Source organism: Theropithecus gelada, chromosome 9 (genome assembly GCF_003255815.1).
Source record: "Theropithecus gelada isolate Dixy chromosome 9, Tgel_1.0, whole genome shotgun sequence".
NCBI classification, from domain to species: Eukaryota; Metazoa; Chordata; class Mammalia; order Primates; family Cercopithecidae; genus Theropithecus; species Theropithecus gelada.
This window is the reverse complement of record NC_037677.1, coordinates 6,382,198-6,403,866: the sequence shown is the minus strand read 5'-3', so window position 1 is coordinate 6,403,866 and position 21,669 is coordinate 6,382,198. Positions and strand designations below refer to the sequence as shown.

The following is a 21,669-nucleotide window of genomic DNA, read 5'->3' as shown; positions in this document are numbered from 1 at the left end:
AAGGAAGGAAGGAAGGAAGGAAGGAAGGAAGGAAGGAAGGAAGGAAGAGAAAGAAAGAGAGGGAGACAAGGGGGAGGGAGGGAAGAAAGGAGAAAAAGCGTCCTTTGAAAGAAAGAAGGGAGGGGAGGGGAGGGCAGGGCAGGGAAGGGAAGGGAAGGGAAGGGAAGGGAAGGGAAGGGAAGGGAAGGGAAGGGAAAAAGGGCCCTTCATCAGAATGCAAGTATTTTTGGTAATTGATTTTAAGATCCCTGCTTTGAAAAACAATTCCATGGACAGTCCTCCTATTCCTGTGGAACTTAAATACTTTATTAGAATGAGAGAGCAAATTCAGTTGGGCAAAAACAATGATATTCCACAAACAATAATGACAAAAGCCTAGGAAATGTTTTAAGAATAAAGCTTTGTAATATTTAAAACTTTTTATATCTAGATCCAAATTGACACTCCATCTCTAAATTTTTATATGTCAAAAAAATCTAATTTTAAAAACCAAAGTTATGGAATAACCTAACTAGAAAAATCCTTGTTAATGACAAGGAAGAGAGTAGAGGATGCCACTTTCTTTTAAGAACGCTCATTGTTAGTATAAGAAATCATCTTCTGAAGGATTCAGGAAAGCAAAACGTGTTCTTCTACTCAGGGAACATGAACCCAGATTGAAGAGGTGGTACAGATCAGACAATTAGATAAAATTATAACCTAAACCACACAAATACTGATTAACCAAGAGATCAGTGTATGTTGCCTTCATTTCAGTAAGTTCCACAGTGTGGGCATTAAAGGGTAGGAAGAGTTGAGTTTTCTGAAGAAGAGGGATGGCCTTACAAGGAGGAAAAAGTGAAGGCTTGAGCAGGAATATGCCATGGGTGAGGGCTGCCGGGAGAACAGCCTAGGTAGACTCTCAGGCTCCTGCTGAAACCAGAATGAAGAGTCAGAGACAGATATTGGAGGGCAAGAGGAGTGCATAGTCTTGGGTTGTGCTTTGAACTAATGGGAAGAATATACTTTCTTTTACTTAAGGAATTACACAGTATTGGTCTACAAAATTTCACTTATGTTATGGAGAGGTGATAAAAATCTGTTCTAGGAGTGTGGCTACAGTAATAAAATAAAAGGAATAGTCTAAAAGGCAATACTGTTGCAGAAAGATTTCATGGTAGAGTAGATGAAATATCTACAGAATGCCTGTTAAGGGTACATAGTTGAGATGCTTTGTAATTCTTTAAAAATTAGGCTGGGAGCAATGGCTAATGCCTATAATCCCAACACTTTAGGAGGCCAAGGTGGGAGGATCACTTGAGCCCAGGAGTTTGAGACCAGCCTGGGCAGTGTAGAGTGACCCCATCTTTACAAGAAAATTTAAAAATTACCTGGGTATGGTGGCACATGCCTGTAGTCTCACCTACTTGGGACGCTGAGGCAGGAGGATCGCGTGAGCCCATGACATCAAAGATACAGTGAGCCGAGATAGTGCCACTGCACTCCAGCCTGGGCAACAGAACAAGACCCTGTCTCCAAATAATAATAATAATAATTACTCCTTAAAAATGTAAGTTGAATGAAGGGAAAAAGTGTTGAGAATATCTCTTAAAATAGCTAGACTGGGAAAATGGTAGGAGTGGCAGAAGTGGGAGATATGGAAAGAAGAGGAAAATGAGTGGGGGATAAGGAATTCAAATTTGAATAACACTCGAGATAATACCATGTCTCTAGTGTTCCTCTTCCGTGGAAGCCTCAAGTCCTCTAACTCACCAGGAAGTAAATGGCTCAGCTCTCCATAGCAGACTACTTTGTTCTTTCTCTTTGAAATCCCCTCACGTTGAGTTTTTGAGCAGGAATCATTTTTTCTCTGCTTCCTCTGTTCTCCTATTATTACTTTCTTGTAACTTCAGAATTCCCCATGGTCGTCTCATGCCCCCCGCCCTTCTATTTCACACCTTCCTATGTTTCTCTATTCATTCAGTAACCAACCTTCAACCCATATATCATCACTGAGAATTCTCCACCTCCAGGGACTCACACTCATAACTTGTTTTTCCAGAGCTCATCCTCCTCCCCTGTCAATTCTGCCCTTCTTCCCAGCCAATAAGTACTAGCCTTTAGTTCAGTTTCCCTTTTACCCCATTTGTTAGCCCACTTCTGGCATTAACTCGCTACCTAGCCTGGCTCCCATGATAAGCCTTTGTCAGCACTCTGCTCTCGTTAGTTCCCTCTTTGCCATGGATATTCTGATCTCCAAACCTTGCATTCTCCCCTCTCATTCTCCCCGGCTTTGCTAGAAAAAGTCGTACAGCTAAGTGTGTTACAAACAGATGGTATTAGATGACGTCCCTATGGTTCAGACTCTATGTTTGGCTTCTTAGCAGACCTCTCCAACTAAATTTCCTGTACTTACACATTTTAAGGGGCCAAATTAAGTATCCAAAATTACACTTACCACATTCACGAGCAACCTATTTCTTTTATAACTTACTATCATACTTAATTATATAATAACTCATTCCACAAAACCTGGACATAATTTTTATAACCTCCTTTTCCTTCAACTTCCATATGAGTGCATCAGTCAATCATTTATGTTCATGTTTTCTAGTCAATATTTTGTCCATTTCATTATCTAATTACTTCCTGACTACCTCCTGCCATATCCCATCCATTCTCCTACGGTGGTCCTAGAAGTAACAATGCCAAGCTCCAATCTGACCACATAACGCCTCTGCCCCTGCTGCAGCATTCCAGCATCTGCAAATTGTCTGCAGGAAAGTGTCCAAACTGATCTAACACATACACATCTTCTGGAAGTGACTGCTGATCATTTCTGCTTCACCCTCTGCACTCTGGCAATGCCCAGCTAGTTCTGGACCCCCACCCACACCCTGAGGAACCTTAGCTCTGTAGTTTTGCTCATTCCCTTCCACCCAGAGAGAGCAACTTTGGCTTTTCCCCACCATACCTTCTCCCACACATTAGTAGGAGTTATCTGTCCTTCAGAATTCAGCACAGAAGCATCTCTGCCAGGACCTTTCTTGTCCAACTTCTCTCTTTCTCTCCTTCACCTACCTCCACCTGCCTAAGCTGGTATAGTTTCCTCATTTTCATGGTCCCATAGCATCCTGTGAATACCTCTGTACTGACACATTGATTGTCTTTCCTTTTGGGCTCTTAACTCCTTGCGGGACAGCCACCGTCAAAATACATCTCATTAATTCCTTTAACTTTGGCACCAGGTTTCAGGTGAGGCATGCAGGAAGTACACAATGAATGCATGTTGAACTGTTCAGCTGGACTTACCTTGGCACTTAGAAATCTCCTTCGTTTCCTTTTGATTCCCACACAATGGCTCTTCCTACCATTCCCATCCTCCTTGGTTTCTGGGGGTGCCTCTCCTCTGATTCTGGGAGGTTGATCTTGCCTCCAACATGATTGGTAGAGACCCTATCTTCTTTTTTATATTTTTAAATTTATTTTATATACTTTTTTTTTCCTTGAGACAGAGTTTTATTCTTGTCACCCAGGCTGGAGTGCAATGGCACTACGTTGGCTCACTGCAACCTCCGCCTCCCGACTTCAAGTGATTCTCCTGCCTCAGCCTCCTGAGTATCTGGGACTACAAGGATGTGCCACCATGCCCAGCTAATTTTGTATTTTTTAGTAGAGACAGGGTTTCACCATGTTGGTCAGGCTGGTCTCGAACTCCCGACCTCAGGTGATCTGCCTGCCTCGGCCTCCCAAAGTGCTGGGATTAGAGGTGTGAGCCACCATGCCCGGCAGACACCCTGTCTTCTGTCTGTCTCTGCACTTTAAGATGCAGCTGCTTCCTTCCACCTTCTCCTCCTGCTCCTCTGCCTCAGAGACAGCTGCTCCCTTTCTTGGTTGCACACCTCTCATCCCAGCAGTCCTGCTCTATCAATACACTTTGCCTCTGACATCCTCGACTCTGCCTTCTCTCTGCAGTTTCTTCTTCATTCCCAAGACATACTGCATTATCCATCTTCCCCAATCTTGAACACCATCTCTTCTTTTTTTTTCACCTTTTTACCTCCATGAGTTTTGTTTTTTGGTTTTTTTTTTTTTGCTTTCCCTAACACACTCCTTTAAAAAGTAGTTTATATTTATCAGTTTCTGTTTCTTCCCTTCTACTTCTATTCTTAGACCCTAAGACTCTGGCTTATAATTCAACCAATCTGCTGAAATGGCTTTCTCCAGGATTATGAGTTCTCACCTGTTTCTTAGCCTTCAATTTCCTTGATATCTCTCTGTCATACAATGCTGAAAATTTCATTTCTTTTCGACTTGACTGATGCGATGTTGTCCAAGTTTTCCTCTTAATTTTTCAGCTGCCTCTTCTTGGTCTCTTTTGCCATCTCTTTTCCTACCTCCTAAAAAATATGGGTACCCATATCCCTGAGCCTATTCCACACCATCATATATTGCCTCTTAAGGTTGGGTGTTCTGTGCCTGTGCCACATCTCCCTGACTTGACTGTTAGCTATTCCAAGGTGAGGAATAATACATTTCTTCAGCACATCCAGCAAAGCAGTTTACTCACAGCTGCTCAGGAAACTTGTGATTTGATTGACTACAAACAAATGATAGGTTAGACCACATAAATAGATTAGAATCCATTAGTATAAAAGAAAAAAAATTGCAAAAACCAATGAGCTCATTCAAACCAGTAAATAGAGAAATAAATAGTCAATACCAAAAGAATTAAAGAATTCTGTTTTTACATTTACTCTTTTATAATGCTTGAAAAAGAGGATAAAGGAAATCACAGAAAATAACAGAGTATAAATTCATTTCTAGAAATTCCTAATATTTAAAAAATTATAGTATAGTCTAATGTACAAATTATATATATAAACTATATATGTTTATAGTTTATAAAAACATATGTTTATATACATGTAGACATATGTAAACATATGTAATCGATATACATATAACATACATGTTATAAAAACATGTGTTTATATACATGTAGACATGTATGTATATAAACATATATGTGTAGACATGTATACAATACATTTACTATACATTTAAACATATATATGATTTTTACAGTAAAAAACTGTATAGGGTCCCCAGAATAATTCACTTTCATTCCCTGCATTTAAAAGTATATTTGTCCTTTTTATTTTATTTTAATGCATCTGGACCAAAATAGAAACAAGTCACATGTTATAAACAAATGACCTACTCTACTAGTCACAAGTTGTAAATAGATTTGGACATTTATACCAGAACTTGTGGAAGAAGGTGATGAACTCAGTGACCCTTAATTTAACCTCTCCTTTACCAAGCTGAATGTATTATTTCCAGCCTAGTTCCAGGTAAAAGGACCTAAATTACCTACTCTTAAAGTATCAGGCAAAGTATTATGTCCCATCTGTGGAACTGTTAAGAGGGTTACTGGAAATGCTTTTTGTCTGGGAGTTGGGGTTGCCATAAAACAGATCTGTGGGCACTACAGAAAAGGCTTGTGTCCAAAAGGGTGTCCTGGGATGTGGCTGGATTCCTGGGGGAGGTTTCTACCCACACAGCTCCTCCTTCGTCTACCTACAGTGTTTCTAGTCTAACCACTGTTAGGGATTGGACATTAAGGTACCTTGGAAGATCATTTGCTTCAAACGCATTGTCAGGCTACTGCCAACTGCTTAGCCAGAATCAAAGAAATTTAGCTTGAATATTATTAACTCATTGTGAAATATGATGAACCTGCTATTTAAACGAAACCTCAATGTTTTGTATTTGTAACAAAATAGAAGAAGTAATCTAAGAGTCTTCAAGCTATTGTAAAATTATAACTCTAGAATTTAAATTCATTATCCTTATTTATTTATTCACATATTTATTTATGTATTATTTTTGTAACAGCAATGGTTATTTTTATTTCTTTACTGTTCCCTGTGTTATTCTCCCTCACCTGCTGAAGTATCCATTGTGCTGTTTAACCATGACTGCCTTACAATTTGGTGTTTCATGAGGACCTGGGCTTCAGCAAGGGCATCATGAGCATTCTCATAATTTGACTATCTTAGTTTTTCAACCCTTTGGAAAGATCTCATCCAGGTATAGGGCACTGTAAACAGTGACTATCTAAAGCACTTTCACCAATATTCATGAGCCCAGGGTGAAATGAATAGATTGAATCTGACGGCTTGATGCTGATGACTAGGTAATGCACAGGATTACCTAGACACTAAAAAAATGCAGTGAGATATTAATTTTCTGGCCTTTTTCACACGGTAAATATGGTTGGTAGCTGGTGTATCTGATCACTGTGGACATCAGGAACCAGGACACAATGTCCCAAAGTTCCTTTCCCCTCACACAACATCCTGGTCAGCTCCTCCCAGTCTACTCCAGCATGTCTCCAACAACTGACTGTAAAGCTTCCTGGCACCTCTGAAATACTGTTCCCAAGATGCTGTCAGTAACCATGTGATTCTCTAGAATTACAGACAGGAAAGCCTTTGCCACTTCCTGCCTTTTCTGGTTGAGTCATCATTGACAGTGACAAAGAGAGGTTGATAGATACCTTCAAAGTTCTAATCTCTGGTTTTGAAACTTGAAGAGGATAGCTCAGCCCAGTCAAAGAGGAGCGAAGGATTGAGCCAGTAATCCAACATTGTTTTCACCCTCTAATAATATGCCCTGTGATGAATCTATGTTGTAGAATTAAGGAAAGATGCTTAGTGTGGTACCCACCATAGTGAGTACCTGGAATGTTTCAGCAAGTTCTCAGTGCTGGTTCTCCTCTATCCCTTGCCTGTCTCCCTCCCCTCCTGACCCAGATGGAATAGGAGTTGTCCTGTTGCAGAACTTCACTTTCTCCCCCTTTCTCTTCCTGTAGACACAAAGGACATGAGTGAATTTGAGACGGAAGGCTTCTTTGCTTTGCATCAGCGCCGGGGTGCCATCAAGCAGGCAAAAGTCCACCACGTCAAGTGCCACGAGTTCACCGCCACCTTCTTCCCACAGCCCACATTTTGCTCTGTCTGCCACGAGTTTGTCTGGTACGGTCACTTGGCATCCCCCTCCAAGCTTCGGGTTATGCATTTTGTTGCATCTTCTTAATCCTGTAGGCTGGCATGCTCCACCATGGGGTTATACTGGAGTAAGTGCTACCTCAGCGTTGTCAGGGACCTCGCCGGAACTGAGAAGGTTCAAATGGTGTGATCCAATAGACGAGGTGCATGAGGAAGCCAGGTCTAGTCAGGAAAAATGCCCATGGGATTTTAGTTTCTGTCTCAATCGGGGGCTACTGGGGGTAAGTGGGAAGGAACAGAAGTGAAAGGTATGTTTATTACAAGCAGTTTTCCAGTTTTATAGTCAAAACTTCCCCCACCTAATGGCCCAACCGTGCTGGTGCTACGTTTTGCAACAGGCAGCACTTTGCCATTGTAGCTAATGGTTTAAATGTTTATGAGGCTCTTGGGTATCTTAACAGCCATCAAACAGATCAGTTTAAGCCTCAGTAACCACACAGCAAAGGCTATGACAGAGTAGAGACTTGAAATGACTCCTGTTTCTGGCTCTCAGCATCCTAGCCTATTAAGGGATACTCTTCCCTTTAGGCTACTGCAGAAACTGTTAAAGCACAGCTCCCGTGTAACCAGGGTATCCACATGCCAGATCGACTTGGAGGGTTTTCATCAACCTGCTTTCGTCTAATCACCTGAACCTCCTTTCTCTCTAATCATGGATGTCACTCAGGAATCGGCCCTACATGTGAGACTTTGTTGGTTGCAAATATTCTCAGATGCTCAGAAAGAGGAAATAAAATGTTACAGATGTCTTTGTTCATCTGGAGTGAGCTCACCGAGGCCATGAATTTTTAAATCTAGCACAGGGAAATGTGCTACAAAGAGTCCATGATGCAAGAGTCTGTGATGCATGCGTTTTCATTCATGTGTTTTAATCTCCATACGTTTGTTTGGAAAATACAACAATAAAAAAGAAATCAGCCGCTTCTCCTTTATTTATTTATCAAACTTTTTAAAAAGCAGCTTAAAATGAAAAACACTCTGTTAATACTCTCGGCAAATGATACAAGAGGGCTACTGATCAGAAACTGCTCTGTGATCTTAGGGGGTTATGAGATCTCATTCACCTCTTAAATGCTGTTGGTGCTGATGTTGATACCAACATTGAAATAAATCAGTGTGTGCTTTATTACAGGGGCCTGAACAAACAGGGCTACCAGTGCCGACGTAAGTAAGAGGGTTTCGGTTGTAGTACCATCATTCTTTTTATTTAGTTATTCCTTAGGCTATGAAGATCATAAGCTGCATTTTTTTTTCCTTTTCAGAATGCAATGCAGCAATTCACAAGAAGTGTATTGATAAAGTTATAGCAAAGTGCACAGGATCAGCTATCAATAGCCGAGAAACCATGGTACGTATTTACATTCCTCTTTGACGTGCAGTGATTTTTATCAAAACGTTAAATGTTACAGCCCACGAATGCTTCTGAATAATGCCAGAACTTGAATCCTTCCATTTATCAGTGAACATCCATCTCCCTAAAACTCTTTCCTCTTCAATAATGATTATTATCGAGTTACCCAAACCAGAGGGTGAATTCGAAATTAGCCAGGCATGGTGGCATAAGCCTGTAATCCCAGCTACTCAGAAGGCTAGGGCAGGAGAATCTCTTGAACTCAGGAGGCGGAGGTTGCAGTGAACCAAGACCACGCCACTGCACTCCAGCCTGAGCAACAGAGTGAGACTCCATCTCAAAAAAAAAAAAAGAGAAAAAAAAGGAAATCTGCACTTCTACCTCCTATATATACACAAATTATATACAGGAAGAATTTTCATGGCTCTACTTTTCCAGAAAAATGGCACAGAAAGTGGCCAGAAAGCCTAGTTTAGATTAATTATATGAGAACAATCCTTGTGGCACCCCCAGCTGGAAATGACAGTAAAAGAGTAAATAAAGGCAAATGATGATAAGATACTGCAACATGGCATTTACAAGGTCAGAGATAATAACAAAGGGGTAATGTTATGTTGAGAAGCAAATATTTCTTTTAGAATAAACTTTGAGGTATAATCTGAAGACAAATTATATTTTACCTAATGGAGGAGGGAAACTGGGCTAGCATGTGGGCAGCCTATCATTATGAATTTTAAATTGTTTTAAATTTGTATATATTTAGGAGGTACAAGTGCAGATTTCTTTTTTTTTTTCAATTTTTTTTTTTGAGATGTAATCTTACTCTGTCACTCAGGCTGGAGTGCAGTGGCATGATCTTGGCTCACTGCAACCTCCGCCTTTCAGGATCAAGAGATTCTCCTGCCTCAGCCTCCCAAGTAGCTGGGATTACAGGCATACACCACCATGCCTGGCTAATTTTTGTATTTTTAGTAGAGATGGGGTTTCACAATGTTGGCCAAGCTGGTCTCGAACTCCTGACCTCAAGTGATTCACCTGTCTCGGCCTCCAAAAGTTCTGGGATTACAGGCATGAGCCACCACACCTGGCCTACAAGTGCAGATTTCTTCTATGCATATGTTACCTAGTGGGGAAATCTGGGCTTCTAGCGAACCCACCATCCGAAGAGTGAATACTACACCCAATAGGTAATTTTCAACCCTCCCTCCCTCCCATCCTGCCACCTATAGTCTCCAATGTCTATTACTCCACTCTGTAAGTCATGATGAAATCTTTCGACTTCCTTCTCCCACCCTTTCCTTCTTCATTCCACAAATCCTCACTGGATATCTGATTCTTGGAAGATACTGTGCTCTTCCAATGACAGCATAACACAAAACAGACGTGGTCCTGCAAAGTTGGAGAAAGAGATAATAAACAAACAGCTATGTATGGCTTCGATTTGCATTAAGTGCTACAAAGATAGTAAATAAGGTGCAAGGATGGAGAGTAAGCAGGTGGCCTGCTGAGACTCCGTGGTCAGGGAATCTCCCCAGCAGAGGGAACATTGAAACTGAGAGCTGAAGAGTGACAGAGCTGGTTACGTGAGGAGCAGGAGGAAGGAAGCTCCTTACAGGCTGGAAGACCCTGCTGAGGGAGAGTCCAGTGTGTTCCAGGAACTGAAGTGTAGTGAGAGCTGCAAGGGCTGAGACTGGAAGCCCACACTGGGGAATGCACAGAGGCCTGGGTCATGCTGGGTTTTTTTGGAGCCTGGAAAAGTGATTGCATTTTGTGCAACTTGTAGTAGAAAGCCTACTTTGGGATGCTGTAGTGGAAATAGTGCGTTGAGATATGAAAGTAAAACCAGAGAAGATAGAAGGAATCCCCCAGGCGGGGAAATTGGTGGTTTATACCAGTGAGACGTCAGCAGAGATGGAGCAAAGGGGGCAGGTTCTCTGGTGATTTTGATGTTATAAATGACTGGATTTGCCAAAACATTAGATGAAAGAGGTGGATATAAGGATGATGCCCCAGGTTCTGGCTTCTGCCCGAGGCTGAGCAGTGTGGTAGATAAGAGAGCCATGACGGAGTGAAGAAGACTGGAAGGAGAGATGAATTTTTCCACTTTGGACACGTTGAGTCTGAGATGTGGACATCCAAGTGGAAGCATCAAATAGACAATTTCACATGAGCTTGGAATTCCTCTGGGACAAGGGCCCAACCCTATAAATCTGACAGTGACCATCATATAGGTAGATTTTAAAGTTGCTGCAGAGATCGCCTAGGGAGGAAATACAGAAGGTTCAGGACTGACTACAAAGGAATCTAAAATGAGATGTTAGGTAGAAGATAAAGGATAGAGATAGACATTGAGAACCTGGGCTCAGAGCACACTCCTCCTACACCCAGAGTGTATGAGTTACAGAAACCAGGAGGAGAAGAGGTAGGTTGTGTACTGTGCAGTTGAGGTGTTGAGGAAATTGAGGCCCACATGCAGATCTTCACAGGCTTGAATCAGAGAAATGTCAGGGGCATCTTGGAGGCGTTAGTCTGATTGGCTTGCATGAAGGGTGACTTGATGACATGAAAACAACCTGTGAGTTAATATTATGAAGAAGGTAGACCATGAAGGAGATGATGGACAGAGAACAGTGGCTGGGAAATGAGACTCCAAGGATGGAAAGTGCTCCCCTGGCCAGGGATAGATGGATAAAGTTGGAGAGACAGATAAACAAGACAGTCAAGTCTGTTGGCAAGAAGCAAAGAGGTCCCGAGCTCTGGTGGAGACGGGTCCCTGGCGCTTCCACAGTTTAACCGGAAGGGGAGTAGGGCAAGACAGTTGCTGATGGGGATAGGTGTGGAGCTTTGGTGGTGGGCACACAAGGGCGCTCCCCTTCGAGTGCCTGTGTCCCCTGTGGAGTCTGCCGGCTGGAGGAAGGAAAAGAGAAAGCAACAAGTGCCTTCAAGGAAAAAGGAAGATCTGTGAGATAATTATCTTAGAGAAAGCAAGGTGACTTGTGAAAAGCCAGACTGTGGAGCAGAGCTGAAAGTCTGTTTGAACTTGATGGAGTCAGCCTTCTCAGGAGTGTCATTTTCTCCAACAAAGGGGCAGGTTCAGAGAAGGCGAATTGGCTGGATTTTTCCGGAGCAGAATTTCTTCTAACATTTAGAACCAGAAGGGGATAAACTCGTGCGAACCGGTGATTCTGCTAAGACTCGAAGAGGTTAGAGTAGTTCGTTCACGTTTGATCACCTGTAAGTGGCAGAGCTGGTACTAAAATTAAGATCACAATCTCTCAGACCATGTTTCTGCTTGTTTAAATCAAATTTTCACTTCCCAGACTTCTTCCTTTACTTGATGCCTTCAGCTTTTCTAGAAAAAAAACACAAATGTCTGAATCATTGTTAACCTCAATGGCTAACAAAGTCCCTGGCACAAAGTCTTGAGAAACTGTCAGCTACATAAATAAATGTCTGTGATATTATCTTCTCCGGGGATATTCTGAGTTCTTGTTCACTCAAAGGGACATCATCTTTGGGATTCTTTTGTTCCTCTACCCCTGGAGCAGTATTGTCCAATAGAAATAAACAGAATAAGGGCTACGTGTGCAATTTTATATTTTCAAGTAGCCCACATTAAAGAAAAGAAAAAGCAATAGGTGAAATTAATTTTAATAATATATTTTGTTTCATCCAATCTGTTCAGATATTATCATTTCAACATATAATGGACATTTGAAAATTCAGATACTTTAAGTAATTTTTTTATACAAAAGACTTCAAACTCCAGGTGTATTACTTCACATGTCCAGCACATCTCAATTCTAACTCACCACCTTTCAAGTGTTTGCCAGCCCCATGTAGCTCATTGGTTTTCATACTGGAAAGTGTGTACATAGAGTCTTTATCAGCCATGGGGTCTGGAGCCATTTGGGCCTGTGTTCAGAATTCGAAATGGTCCCCTTCCAGCCTGGACCTTGACCTATTAATTGTTCGTATTTAAACTGTGGAATATAAGTGAGTCCTGAAAATTATTTTTTTCTTGGTTGAAAATGGCTCTAGTAAGTACTGAGCAATTTTTAATCAATTCTAAACAGTCATTCTAAAGAACCAACGCTGACCAGTACCCCTGGCGGGAAGGTTAGATCTACTGCTGTGCTGATGAATAAGGCATCTGTGCTGTGCACCTTCCCAAAGGAGCTGTGGAGTTAGAAACTTCTGCAGAGATGATAAACCTTTAGAAAATAAAGCATTTTATCCTACACAAGAATATTGACATTCTTACCAGGAATCCAACTAACCCAAGTGTTTTGTTGTTATTCATGCAATAAGTTTGATTTAAACTCTGGAAAACTATTTTTTTAAAAAACTCTAGGCTGGGCGCGGTGGCTCACACCTGTAATCCCAGCACTTTTGGAGGCTGACACAGGTGGATCACGAGGTCAGGAGATGGAGACCGTACTGGCTAACACAGTGAAACCCCGTCTCTACTAAAAATACAAAAAAATTAGCCGGGCATAGTGGTGGGCTCCTGTAGTCCCAGCTACTCGGGAAGCTGAGGCAGGAAAATGGTGTGAACCCAGGAGACGGAGCTTGCAGTGAGCCAAGATCGCGCCCCTGCCCTCCAGCCTGGGCGACTGACTGAGACTCCATCTCAAAAAAAAAAAAACTGTATCGATCACTAGCATCCTTCTCCCACTCCCCTCTCCTCATCTCGCTAAGTCTTCACATTTATTTTGAGACAGAAAAGAGAATGGCTGGACTCTGATTCTGACTGCCAAGCTTATAGATATCCCAGCTCTAGAGCTGTGTGTCCTGGGCAAGTTTCTTACCTTCTCTGTGCTTCATCTCTTCCTCTGTCAAAGGAGAACAGTAATAGCAGCTACCTCAAATGGGGTATTTTGAGGATTACGTGAGATATCACCTGTGTAGTAGATGATGCATGTGACATATTTGTTAACCGCACCTGGCAGGAACTGCCCCCTCCTCTTGCCACCTCAGTTCACGAATAATAGGTGTGAAATGCTTCTCACATGAGGCAGTAATACTGATAAACCCATAGAAATGTTTCCTTTAAAGAAGGCATTCTTTTTCACATCTTCCAAAGGTTAAAAGCACTAGTTCTGGACTGAAAGAGAAAAGAAAATATTTATACTAAAACAGGAAGGGAATCTTCATCTATTTAAATGGAAGCAGTGTTTCCTTAGCGCTTGTTTAAATAACCCTCCTGCCATCATCCTGAGCTGTTAGCCTGTCTGTGCGGATGCCTCAGATTTCAGTTGTCTACAGGGTGCTTGCTACCTGCAGAAGGCAAGCATGCCCCCTCACCTACGGTTGCTGAGGGCTGCCTGCCGTCTTCAGACATGACTCCAGGGCTTGACAAGTGACAATGATGGTTTAAAATGCACACAATGCCAGCGTTTTCATTATGACCTCTGTCAGTTATGCTAAGGTATCTGCAAGAACATCCAAAGTCGGGGCCCCAGGGACACACGCGTGATGTCACCTTCTGTCTTTCTTTCAGTTCCACAAGGAGAGATTCAAAATTGACATGCCACACAGATTTAAAGTCTACAATTACAAGAGCCCGACCTTCTGTGAGCACTGTGGGACCCTGCTGTGGGGACTGGCACGGCAAGGGCTCAAGTGTGATGGTGAGTCCAGCGGGGGGTGAGCATGGTCCCACGTGGACCCTCTAGGGGATGGAGCGAGGCTTTCTGGGGAACTGGAGGGAGGATATAGGGGGGACGACTTCCACACCCAGCCCAGACAACTCATGATCATAAGTATGGTCTTCTGGGGCAATAAGCCACTATGTTCCTTTCCTTGCACCCTGCCACACCCCCACCCCCACATCCCGGAAAAGAGCACAAGAGTTCAGGTTCAAGATCAGAGCTCCTAGCTCCATCACCTTCTGTCGTACCAGAGCCCTGGGGGAAATGAAGACAGTGTTTCTCCTCTCACTTCTCTTTCTACTAGTAGTTTCCTCAGTGGGTTCTGGGCTGCCCTTCCTAATCCCAGCAGGTCTAGCGGTGTGGTACTCCAACCTTTCTCCTTTGCACCAGCTAGTAAGATTCTTTCTGTCATCTCATCAAGGAGCAAGCCCAGCACATTCATTTGGCTGACGCAAGGTCCTGCACAGAAATTCTGTAACATTAGCTTGAGCATCCATAGTAGTTTCCTCAGTGGGTTCTGGGCTGCCCTTCCTAATCCCAACAGGTCTAGCTATGTGGTACTCTAACCCTTCTCCTTTGCACCAGCTAGTGAGATTCTTTCTGTCATCTCATCAAAGAGCAAGCCCAGCACATCCATTTGGCTGACGCAAGGTCCTGCACAGAAATTCTGTAACATTGGCTTGAGCATCTATCCCTAAACCATTGCTCTGAACTCCAAGTGCCCAGTAAGAGGCTGGCCCAGCTCTAACCGCCATTGCCTGTTCTCTGGTCTTTCTTCCAAGGCCGGCATCGCAGCAGAGCCTAAGCGGCCATTCATTACTGTTGGAGTTTCTCAGACCTACCATCAAAAAAGGATACAAGGCAAGGCTTTCTTGCTGTACAACTCCAAGTTGCTAAGGCGATAATGTTTAGAAGCGGAGATGCTGTTACACTAGGATTAAGGACTAGGGAAGAAAAAAAAAACAAAAAAAAACCACGAGAACTGACAAGGCACTCTGCTTTCTGGTTGAGGAGAGACAGGGGCAGGGCCCAGAGAATGGAGCCACAAAAGGAGAGCCACCTGCTGCATACAGACAGTTTCTTATTGTTTTCTTCTTCTTTTACCTTTTTTTTTTTTTTTTTTTTTTGAGGCAGGGTCTTACTTTGTTGTCCAGACTGGAGTGCAATGGCTCAATCACAGCTCACTGCAGCCTTGACTTCCTGGGCTTAAGCAATCCTCCCACCTCAGCCTCTCAAGTAGCTGGGACCACAGGCATATGCTACCTTGCCTTTTTTGTTTTGTTTTGTTTTTAGAGATAGGGTCTCACTATGTTGCCCAGGCTGGTCTCAAACTCCTGGGTTCAAGCAATCTTGCCTCCTCAGCCTCCAAAAGTGCTGGAATTACAGGAGTGAGTCACCATGCCTGGTGAGCACAGACCTTTTCTTATGATGAAGTATTAAATATACAAGCCACTTTATTTTTTCTTGGCAGCCGTATTTTGATCAGTGCTACTGACTAATGTACGTCCTCTCTTTTGAGTGATGAGGTAGGTGATGGAAGGAGGCACAGCAGCTTCCGCATTCTCCCCTTCTTCATCCCAATCGTGTTCACACGTCTGGTGGAACCCAGAGCGACCTCTCAGTGGAGGCAGGAGGGGTTAGGTTTTCAACTCATAGCAGACATCGCAGGAAGCCAACTTTGGCCTCAAGAATCCCTTCCTGACCCCAAAGGACACTGACACGCTTTTCTCTACACCCTGTTCAAGAAGACCTGGATAGGCAGGGTATTAAGAGTTCATTAAGACTTCAGAGGCAACACCTAGTGTCCCGGCATCCTGACCGTATCCACAGAAACAGGAATAAAGACATTCTCCCCTCTTGGTTCTCCTGTGATGGTCTCAGGTCGGGTTCTATGTCCTGGGAGCCCGAGAACCCACTTACAAGAAGAGCTGGTCCCAGCAGCGCCGCGGCACAGCTTAGAACTCCCCGGGGTTCCTGGGCGTGATTGCAGGGCTCTCCTGCCTGCTTCGTTTCATTTCCTTCCTCGAATATTCTTTCCTTTCCGTTCCATTCTGTTCCCCGCTCTCTCCTACCATCTTCATTTCAAGTGCTCCCCGCCCCCTTTTCTTTTGTCCCGTCTCCTCTCCCTCCCGTGCCCTGGCTTGTTTTCCATTCTTGCTTCTGACACCCCCCGGGTCCCTGACCCGCCGCTGTGCTCTCCCCACATGCGCTGCTCTCCCCACACGCCCGCGTCCTCCTCTCTGGACTCTTCTCGCCCTCTTCTCCGGCTCTCTTCCCTCCCTCTCTGCCTCCCTTGCATCCTGCCTCCTTACAAGCCGTCTTCTTAAGTAGGGCCTTCTTTAGCCTTTTACCCTGCCTTCCCTCTCTCCCCACGATAATTCCTATGAAAACAGTCATCCAGAGGGACTCTTTGCCCCCCAAGAAATTGAGTTACGGCCTGATAGATTGGTAACAAAGACTTATGACCTTGTCGTGGAGATGGTGGTGGCCTTTCTTCACGGCCGTGCAAGTCACAGAGAAGCCTAGATGTGGCTACAGTGTTAGGAGCAAAGTGAAACTCCATCCCCCTATGTTCAGTCCTAGCTGACAACCTCACTTGGTGTTACAGTGATGCGTAAGAAAATGGAGCTGGGGCTACCCAAGTTAAAACCTAACACCTTCTAAATAAGGTGAATGTGAGTTATGCGAGTTATGCTGACAATGTGGAATTTGCAGCACAATCAATCATTTAAAAAAAGAAAAAAATCCTTTCTATAGTAAAGATTTTAGGCCGGGCACGATAACATACCTGTAATCCCAGCACTTTGGGAGGCCAATGTGGAAGGATGGCTTGAGCCCAGGAGTTTGAGACCAGCCTAGGCAACAAAGTGAGACCTCCATCTGTACGAAAAATCAAAAAATTAGTTGGGTGTAGTGGTGCACGCCTGTGGTCTCAGCTACACAAGAGGCTGAGGCTGCAGTGAGCTATGATTGCACCACTGCACTCCAGCCTGGGCAACAGAGCAAGGCCCTGTCTCAACAACAGCACAACAACAAAGATTTTAAATATGCAGAAAAGATTTTGCTTCGGGTGAATTTTTATGGCTATATCTGTGCCTATATTCTAGGTCTAGTAATGGTTAATAGTTGACCGGGCAAGGTGGCTCACACCTGTAATCTCAACACTTTGGGAGACTGAGGTGGGCAGATCACTTGAGGTCAGGAGTTGGAGCAACCTGGCTAACATGACAAAACCCTGTCTCTACTAAAAATATAAATATTAGCTGGGCCTGGTGGTGGGCGCCTGTAATCCCAACTATTTGGGAGGCTGAGGCAGGAGAATCGCTTGAACCCAGGAGGCGGAGGTTGCAGTGAGCCAAAATCGTGCCACTGCACTCTAGCCTGGGGGACAGAGTGAGACTCCATGTGAAAAAAAAAAAAGTAATAGTTATTTACATAGAAAATTCTGCTTTATTTTATTTTATTATTGAGCTACTTGAAGAAGAGTGAGCCAGTGAAAACTACAGGTAAGAGTTGCCCAAATTTCACCTAAATATTTTAGTATCTACATGTGTGCAATAAATGATGAAGATGAAAAGGAAGTTGTATTTGTTGAGCACCTACTCAATGCCAGTTATTGTGCTAAGCTTCTCTGCACACACGTGTGCAAATCAGCAGATAAGATTAAGACCGCACGATTTCACAGCACCCAGTGCCTGCTTCTATTACAACACTCTCTACTCACAAACTCTGTCAGCTGGAGTTTGGAAATCTTGATATCTGATTTTTCTTTATTTTAATGGTGATGTTTCTTTTTCTCTCTCTCTCTATTTTTTTTTTTTTTTTTTTGGTGAGACAGAGTCTCGCTCTGTCTCCCACACTGGAGTACAGTGGCGCGATCTCAGCTCACTGCAACCTCCACCTCCCGAGTTGAAGTGATTCTTCTGCCTCAGCCTCCTGAGTAGCTGGGATTACAGATGTGCACCACCACGCCTGGCTAATTTTTTTTATTATGATTTTTAGGAGAGATGAGGTTTCACCATGTTGGCCAGGCTGGTCTCAAACTCCTGACCTCAGGTGATCTGCCCTCCTCAGCCTCCCAAAATGCTGGGATTACAGGTGTGAGCCACTGTGTCTGGCCTTTAATGGTGTTGTTTCCTAAGCAAAATTTGAATTTCTAAACCAATAATTGTCTTTACACAATCACATGGGCACACACTCTCCAGTCCAAGAGGGATCTCTTGGTCACTGGCAGTGCAAGTTAGTTTTTATGCTAGTGTTCTCAGGATTCATGAATCAGAACACTCACCCTGAATCTTAGGATCCCTGAGCTAGAATCCTGTATAGATCATGAGTTCAGTGCTGGGGATCCTTAATCAGGAGCCCCCAGAGCATGCATGACTTGCCCAAGGTCACACAGTGTCCATGCTGTGCAATCTGCCACCAGCACCCCATTCTCCACCCACCTGACAGGTGCTCAAATATTTCCCCCTCCTCTTTCTTTTTCTTTAACATCTCATGTCACTTATAAAGATGAAAGAAAACTTTGGTTCATTTTATTTGAGTTGCCTTCTATAACTAGGTCGTAGATGTGAATTTAAGTTATCAATTCATGCATGCAAGAAATATCACTTTCTTTATGACTTTGAGATCCACTTAGTTAAGATTCTCATCTGGTAATTCTTAGGGCCCTCTACCCTTCCCATAATCACACGAGGTTTTGAGGAGCCATGGGTACAGGGGCCTGGAGACTGGGGAATGTGCTCTAACACCTGGTTGCTGTTGGCATCCTCATCTAAGCCCACACTGGTGAAGCCTGTGGCTTTCTGTTTTTACACCATGTTTAGTTTTGTGATTTTTTTTTCAAAGCTGAGGCCCCCATGCCTGGTCCAGTCTCGCTAAGTGTGTTCTGCCGTGACCTCTCCTGGTGTTGCTAGCCTCCTAGTCCATCCCTTCCCACATACACACAGCACCTCCACCAACCTGTTCAGCATTGCCCCTTTACTTCTGCATCCACAAAATCTTGCTCCTCTCTTCCAAAGTCCAGGAGAGGTGAGGGGCACAACCTCCTGTGCTGTCTCCCCTCCCTGCTCTCAGACACATGCCCTTGTCCTCAGGGACAAGTGGCCTTCGGTTCCCACCCACTCAAATTCTTAAAAAATAACCTTGTCTGGCTTCCTGCAAGAGATGGCCTGGCAAGGGGCTGGGGGACAAGAGGGACCAGGGAAGGAAAACCATATAGGGAAGAAAAGAAACCCAAAATAACATTTCAACAAACTTGCTGCCACAATTAGAAAACGCAATAATTATTCTGGAGAAACTCCTTAGTTGGTTTTCTTTCTTTTTTTTGAGACGGAGTCTCACTGCTGGAGTGCAGTAGCGCGATCTCAGCTCCTGAGCTCACGTCATTCTCCTGCCTCAGCCTCCCGAGTAGCTGGGACTACAGGCGCCTGCCACCATGCCCGGCTAATTTTTTGTAGTTTTAGTAGAGACGGGGTTTCACCATGTTAGCCAGGATAGTCTCGATCTGACCTCGTGATCTGCCCACCTTGGCCTCCCAAAGTGCTGGGATTACAGGCATGAGCCACTGCACCCAGCCCTGTTGGTTTTCTTTTAAATAGGTCTAGGTAGTTGGCCGGGCATGGTGGCTCATGCCTGTTATCCCAGCACTTTGGGAGGCCGAGGCAGGCAGGCCACCTGAAGTCAGGAGTTCGAAACCAGCCTGGCCAACATGGCAAAACCCCATTTCTACTAAAAATACAAAACTTAGCCCAGCATGTGGCAGGCGCCTATAATCCCAGCTACTAGGGAGACTGAGGCAGAATTGCTTGAACCTGGGAGGTGGAGGTTGCAGTGACCTGAGATCGCACCACTGTACTCCAGCCTGGGAGACAGAGCAAGACTCTGTTTCAAAAACAAAAGCTAACAAACAAACAAATAGGTCTAGGTAGCTTCTGACATCCTTAAACCACAGTGCCTGTTTCTGTAAAACAATCACCATTGTCCTTCCTCCGCCTGGGCTGTTGCCCTGGCTGTGAGGAGTGTGGTGTGCTGTTTTCTGAACAGCTCTTAGAAGGGGATCTGTTAATGAAAGTAGAGGTGATCATGGGCCTTAGGAAAATTATATCCTAAGGAGATTATCAGAAGGAGGATGCTGGGCAGTGGGTGGCAGAAGTGGGCACAGGGGGGAAAAGGGGGAGGTGGAAAGAGACGCTTTTGCTCCATCAAGTCCTGTTGCCATTCTCCGGGCAGTCACACAGGTGCAGCCGCCTCGGGCCTTAGCTTACTTATAAAACTGCCCTATCATATCCCAAGAGAGAAAGACAAAGAGTAAAAGAATCTCAAGACCTAACCATTCCCACCCTCTTTTGTTATTCTTTGTTCCAAAGAAAAGATTTCACTTTTGTAGCCTCAAAAGAATTTTGTGAATTAAATAAATAAAACATCTGCAGGCTGAGGCTGCCTCCTGGGCTTCAACCTAAAGGCCAGGGGAAGCTCCTCACAGCCCAGGTAGGAAAGGGGATGTTTTGGATCCAGATTGGAGTGGGTAGGAACATTCTTCTGATGCAGGGCAGGTGAGCCCCAAAGTGGGGCTTAGCCCAGGAGAGTTCGTTACTTTGCCCAGGAAGAATTCAAGGACCAGCTGTTAGGAGAAGAAAACAGCTTCATTGGTCAACGGTGTTACAGTTCTGTTGGTGTGACAGCTCCATGACTGCTCCTGCAGAGCAGGGCTACCCCAGAGGCAGAGAGTAGCGGCTCAGGGCAGTGCTGCAGTCCTGTTTATACCCACTTTTAACTACGTGCAAATTAAGTTCCTGGAAAAAGGGTGGTAACGTCTGGGTATTGCCATGGCAATGGTAAACTGACATGGCATGCAGTGGGCATCTTCCGGAAAGCTGCTTCTGCCCTATCCCTGTTTTAGCTAGTCTTCAGTTTAGTCTGGCATCTGAACCCCACCTCCAGAGTTGAGTCCCACCTCCTACCTCACTTCCCCTCCAGCACGTGGATCACTACCAGGGAGAACCAGGGCCAACTTCCTCCCAGCCGTGGCACCGTAGGCTTCCCTCCTTATCCACAAGGCTCTGTCTTACCTCCAGAGAGAGCTGCTTAGCACCAGGGGGTTCCTCCACTCTTGCTTACCAACTGCCTTCTTCCTTCCAGCATGTGGCATGAATGTACATCACAGATGCCAGACGAAGGTGGCCAACCTTTGTGGCATAAACCAGAAGCTAATGGCTGAAGCGCTGGCCATGATTGAGAGCACTCAACAGGTAGGAGGAGCGTGTGCCATGGACACGTTCCCACCATGGCCACTCAGCAAGGATGTCCATGCCCTTCTGCTCCTTCACCTGTGGCAGCCCTACGGGAAATGCCGGGATGTGTTTCTGAGCACCGGCCTTGCCCCTGGCTTTCATCTCCGTGCCCACACCGCCCCCCCATTTGAGATAGTGATTTGATGCATTTGTATTATGCCGAGCTTTATAAAATCTTAAATTCTTCATGGCATGAGCAATGCAGAAACAAATAAATTCATTAAACTTACTGAAGATTCATTGACAGCTTTATGTGAATATATTCGGGTTATAGAATAGCCTGGGGGAAAACACTTATGTGCTAGCATCATCCCCCA

The 21,669-nt window shown here is 44.3% G+C and overlaps 1 protein-coding gene across 4 annotated transcripts in view; it reads left to right on the top strand.

Annotated features, from left to right (window-relative positions):
- PRKCQ (protein kinase C theta) overlaps positions 1-21,669 on the top strand; it is a 144,388-nt gene that overhangs the window by 71,075 nt on the left and 51,644 nt on the right. For all 4 annotated transcript variants that reach the window (XM_025395714.1, XM_025395715.1, XM_025395717.1 and 1 more), the window contains 5 exons: positions 6,860-7,022; positions 8,188-8,219; positions 8,318-8,403; positions 13,910-14,039; positions 21,201-21,310. In XM_025395714.1, coding sequence (XP_025251499.1) covers positions 6,860-7,022; positions 8,188-8,219; positions 8,318-8,403; positions 13,910-14,039; positions 21,201-21,310 — 521 coding nt within the window. The remainder of the gene's footprint in view (positions 1-6,859; positions 7,023-8,187; positions 8,220-8,317; positions 8,404-13,909; positions 14,040-21,200; positions 21,311-21,669) is intronic.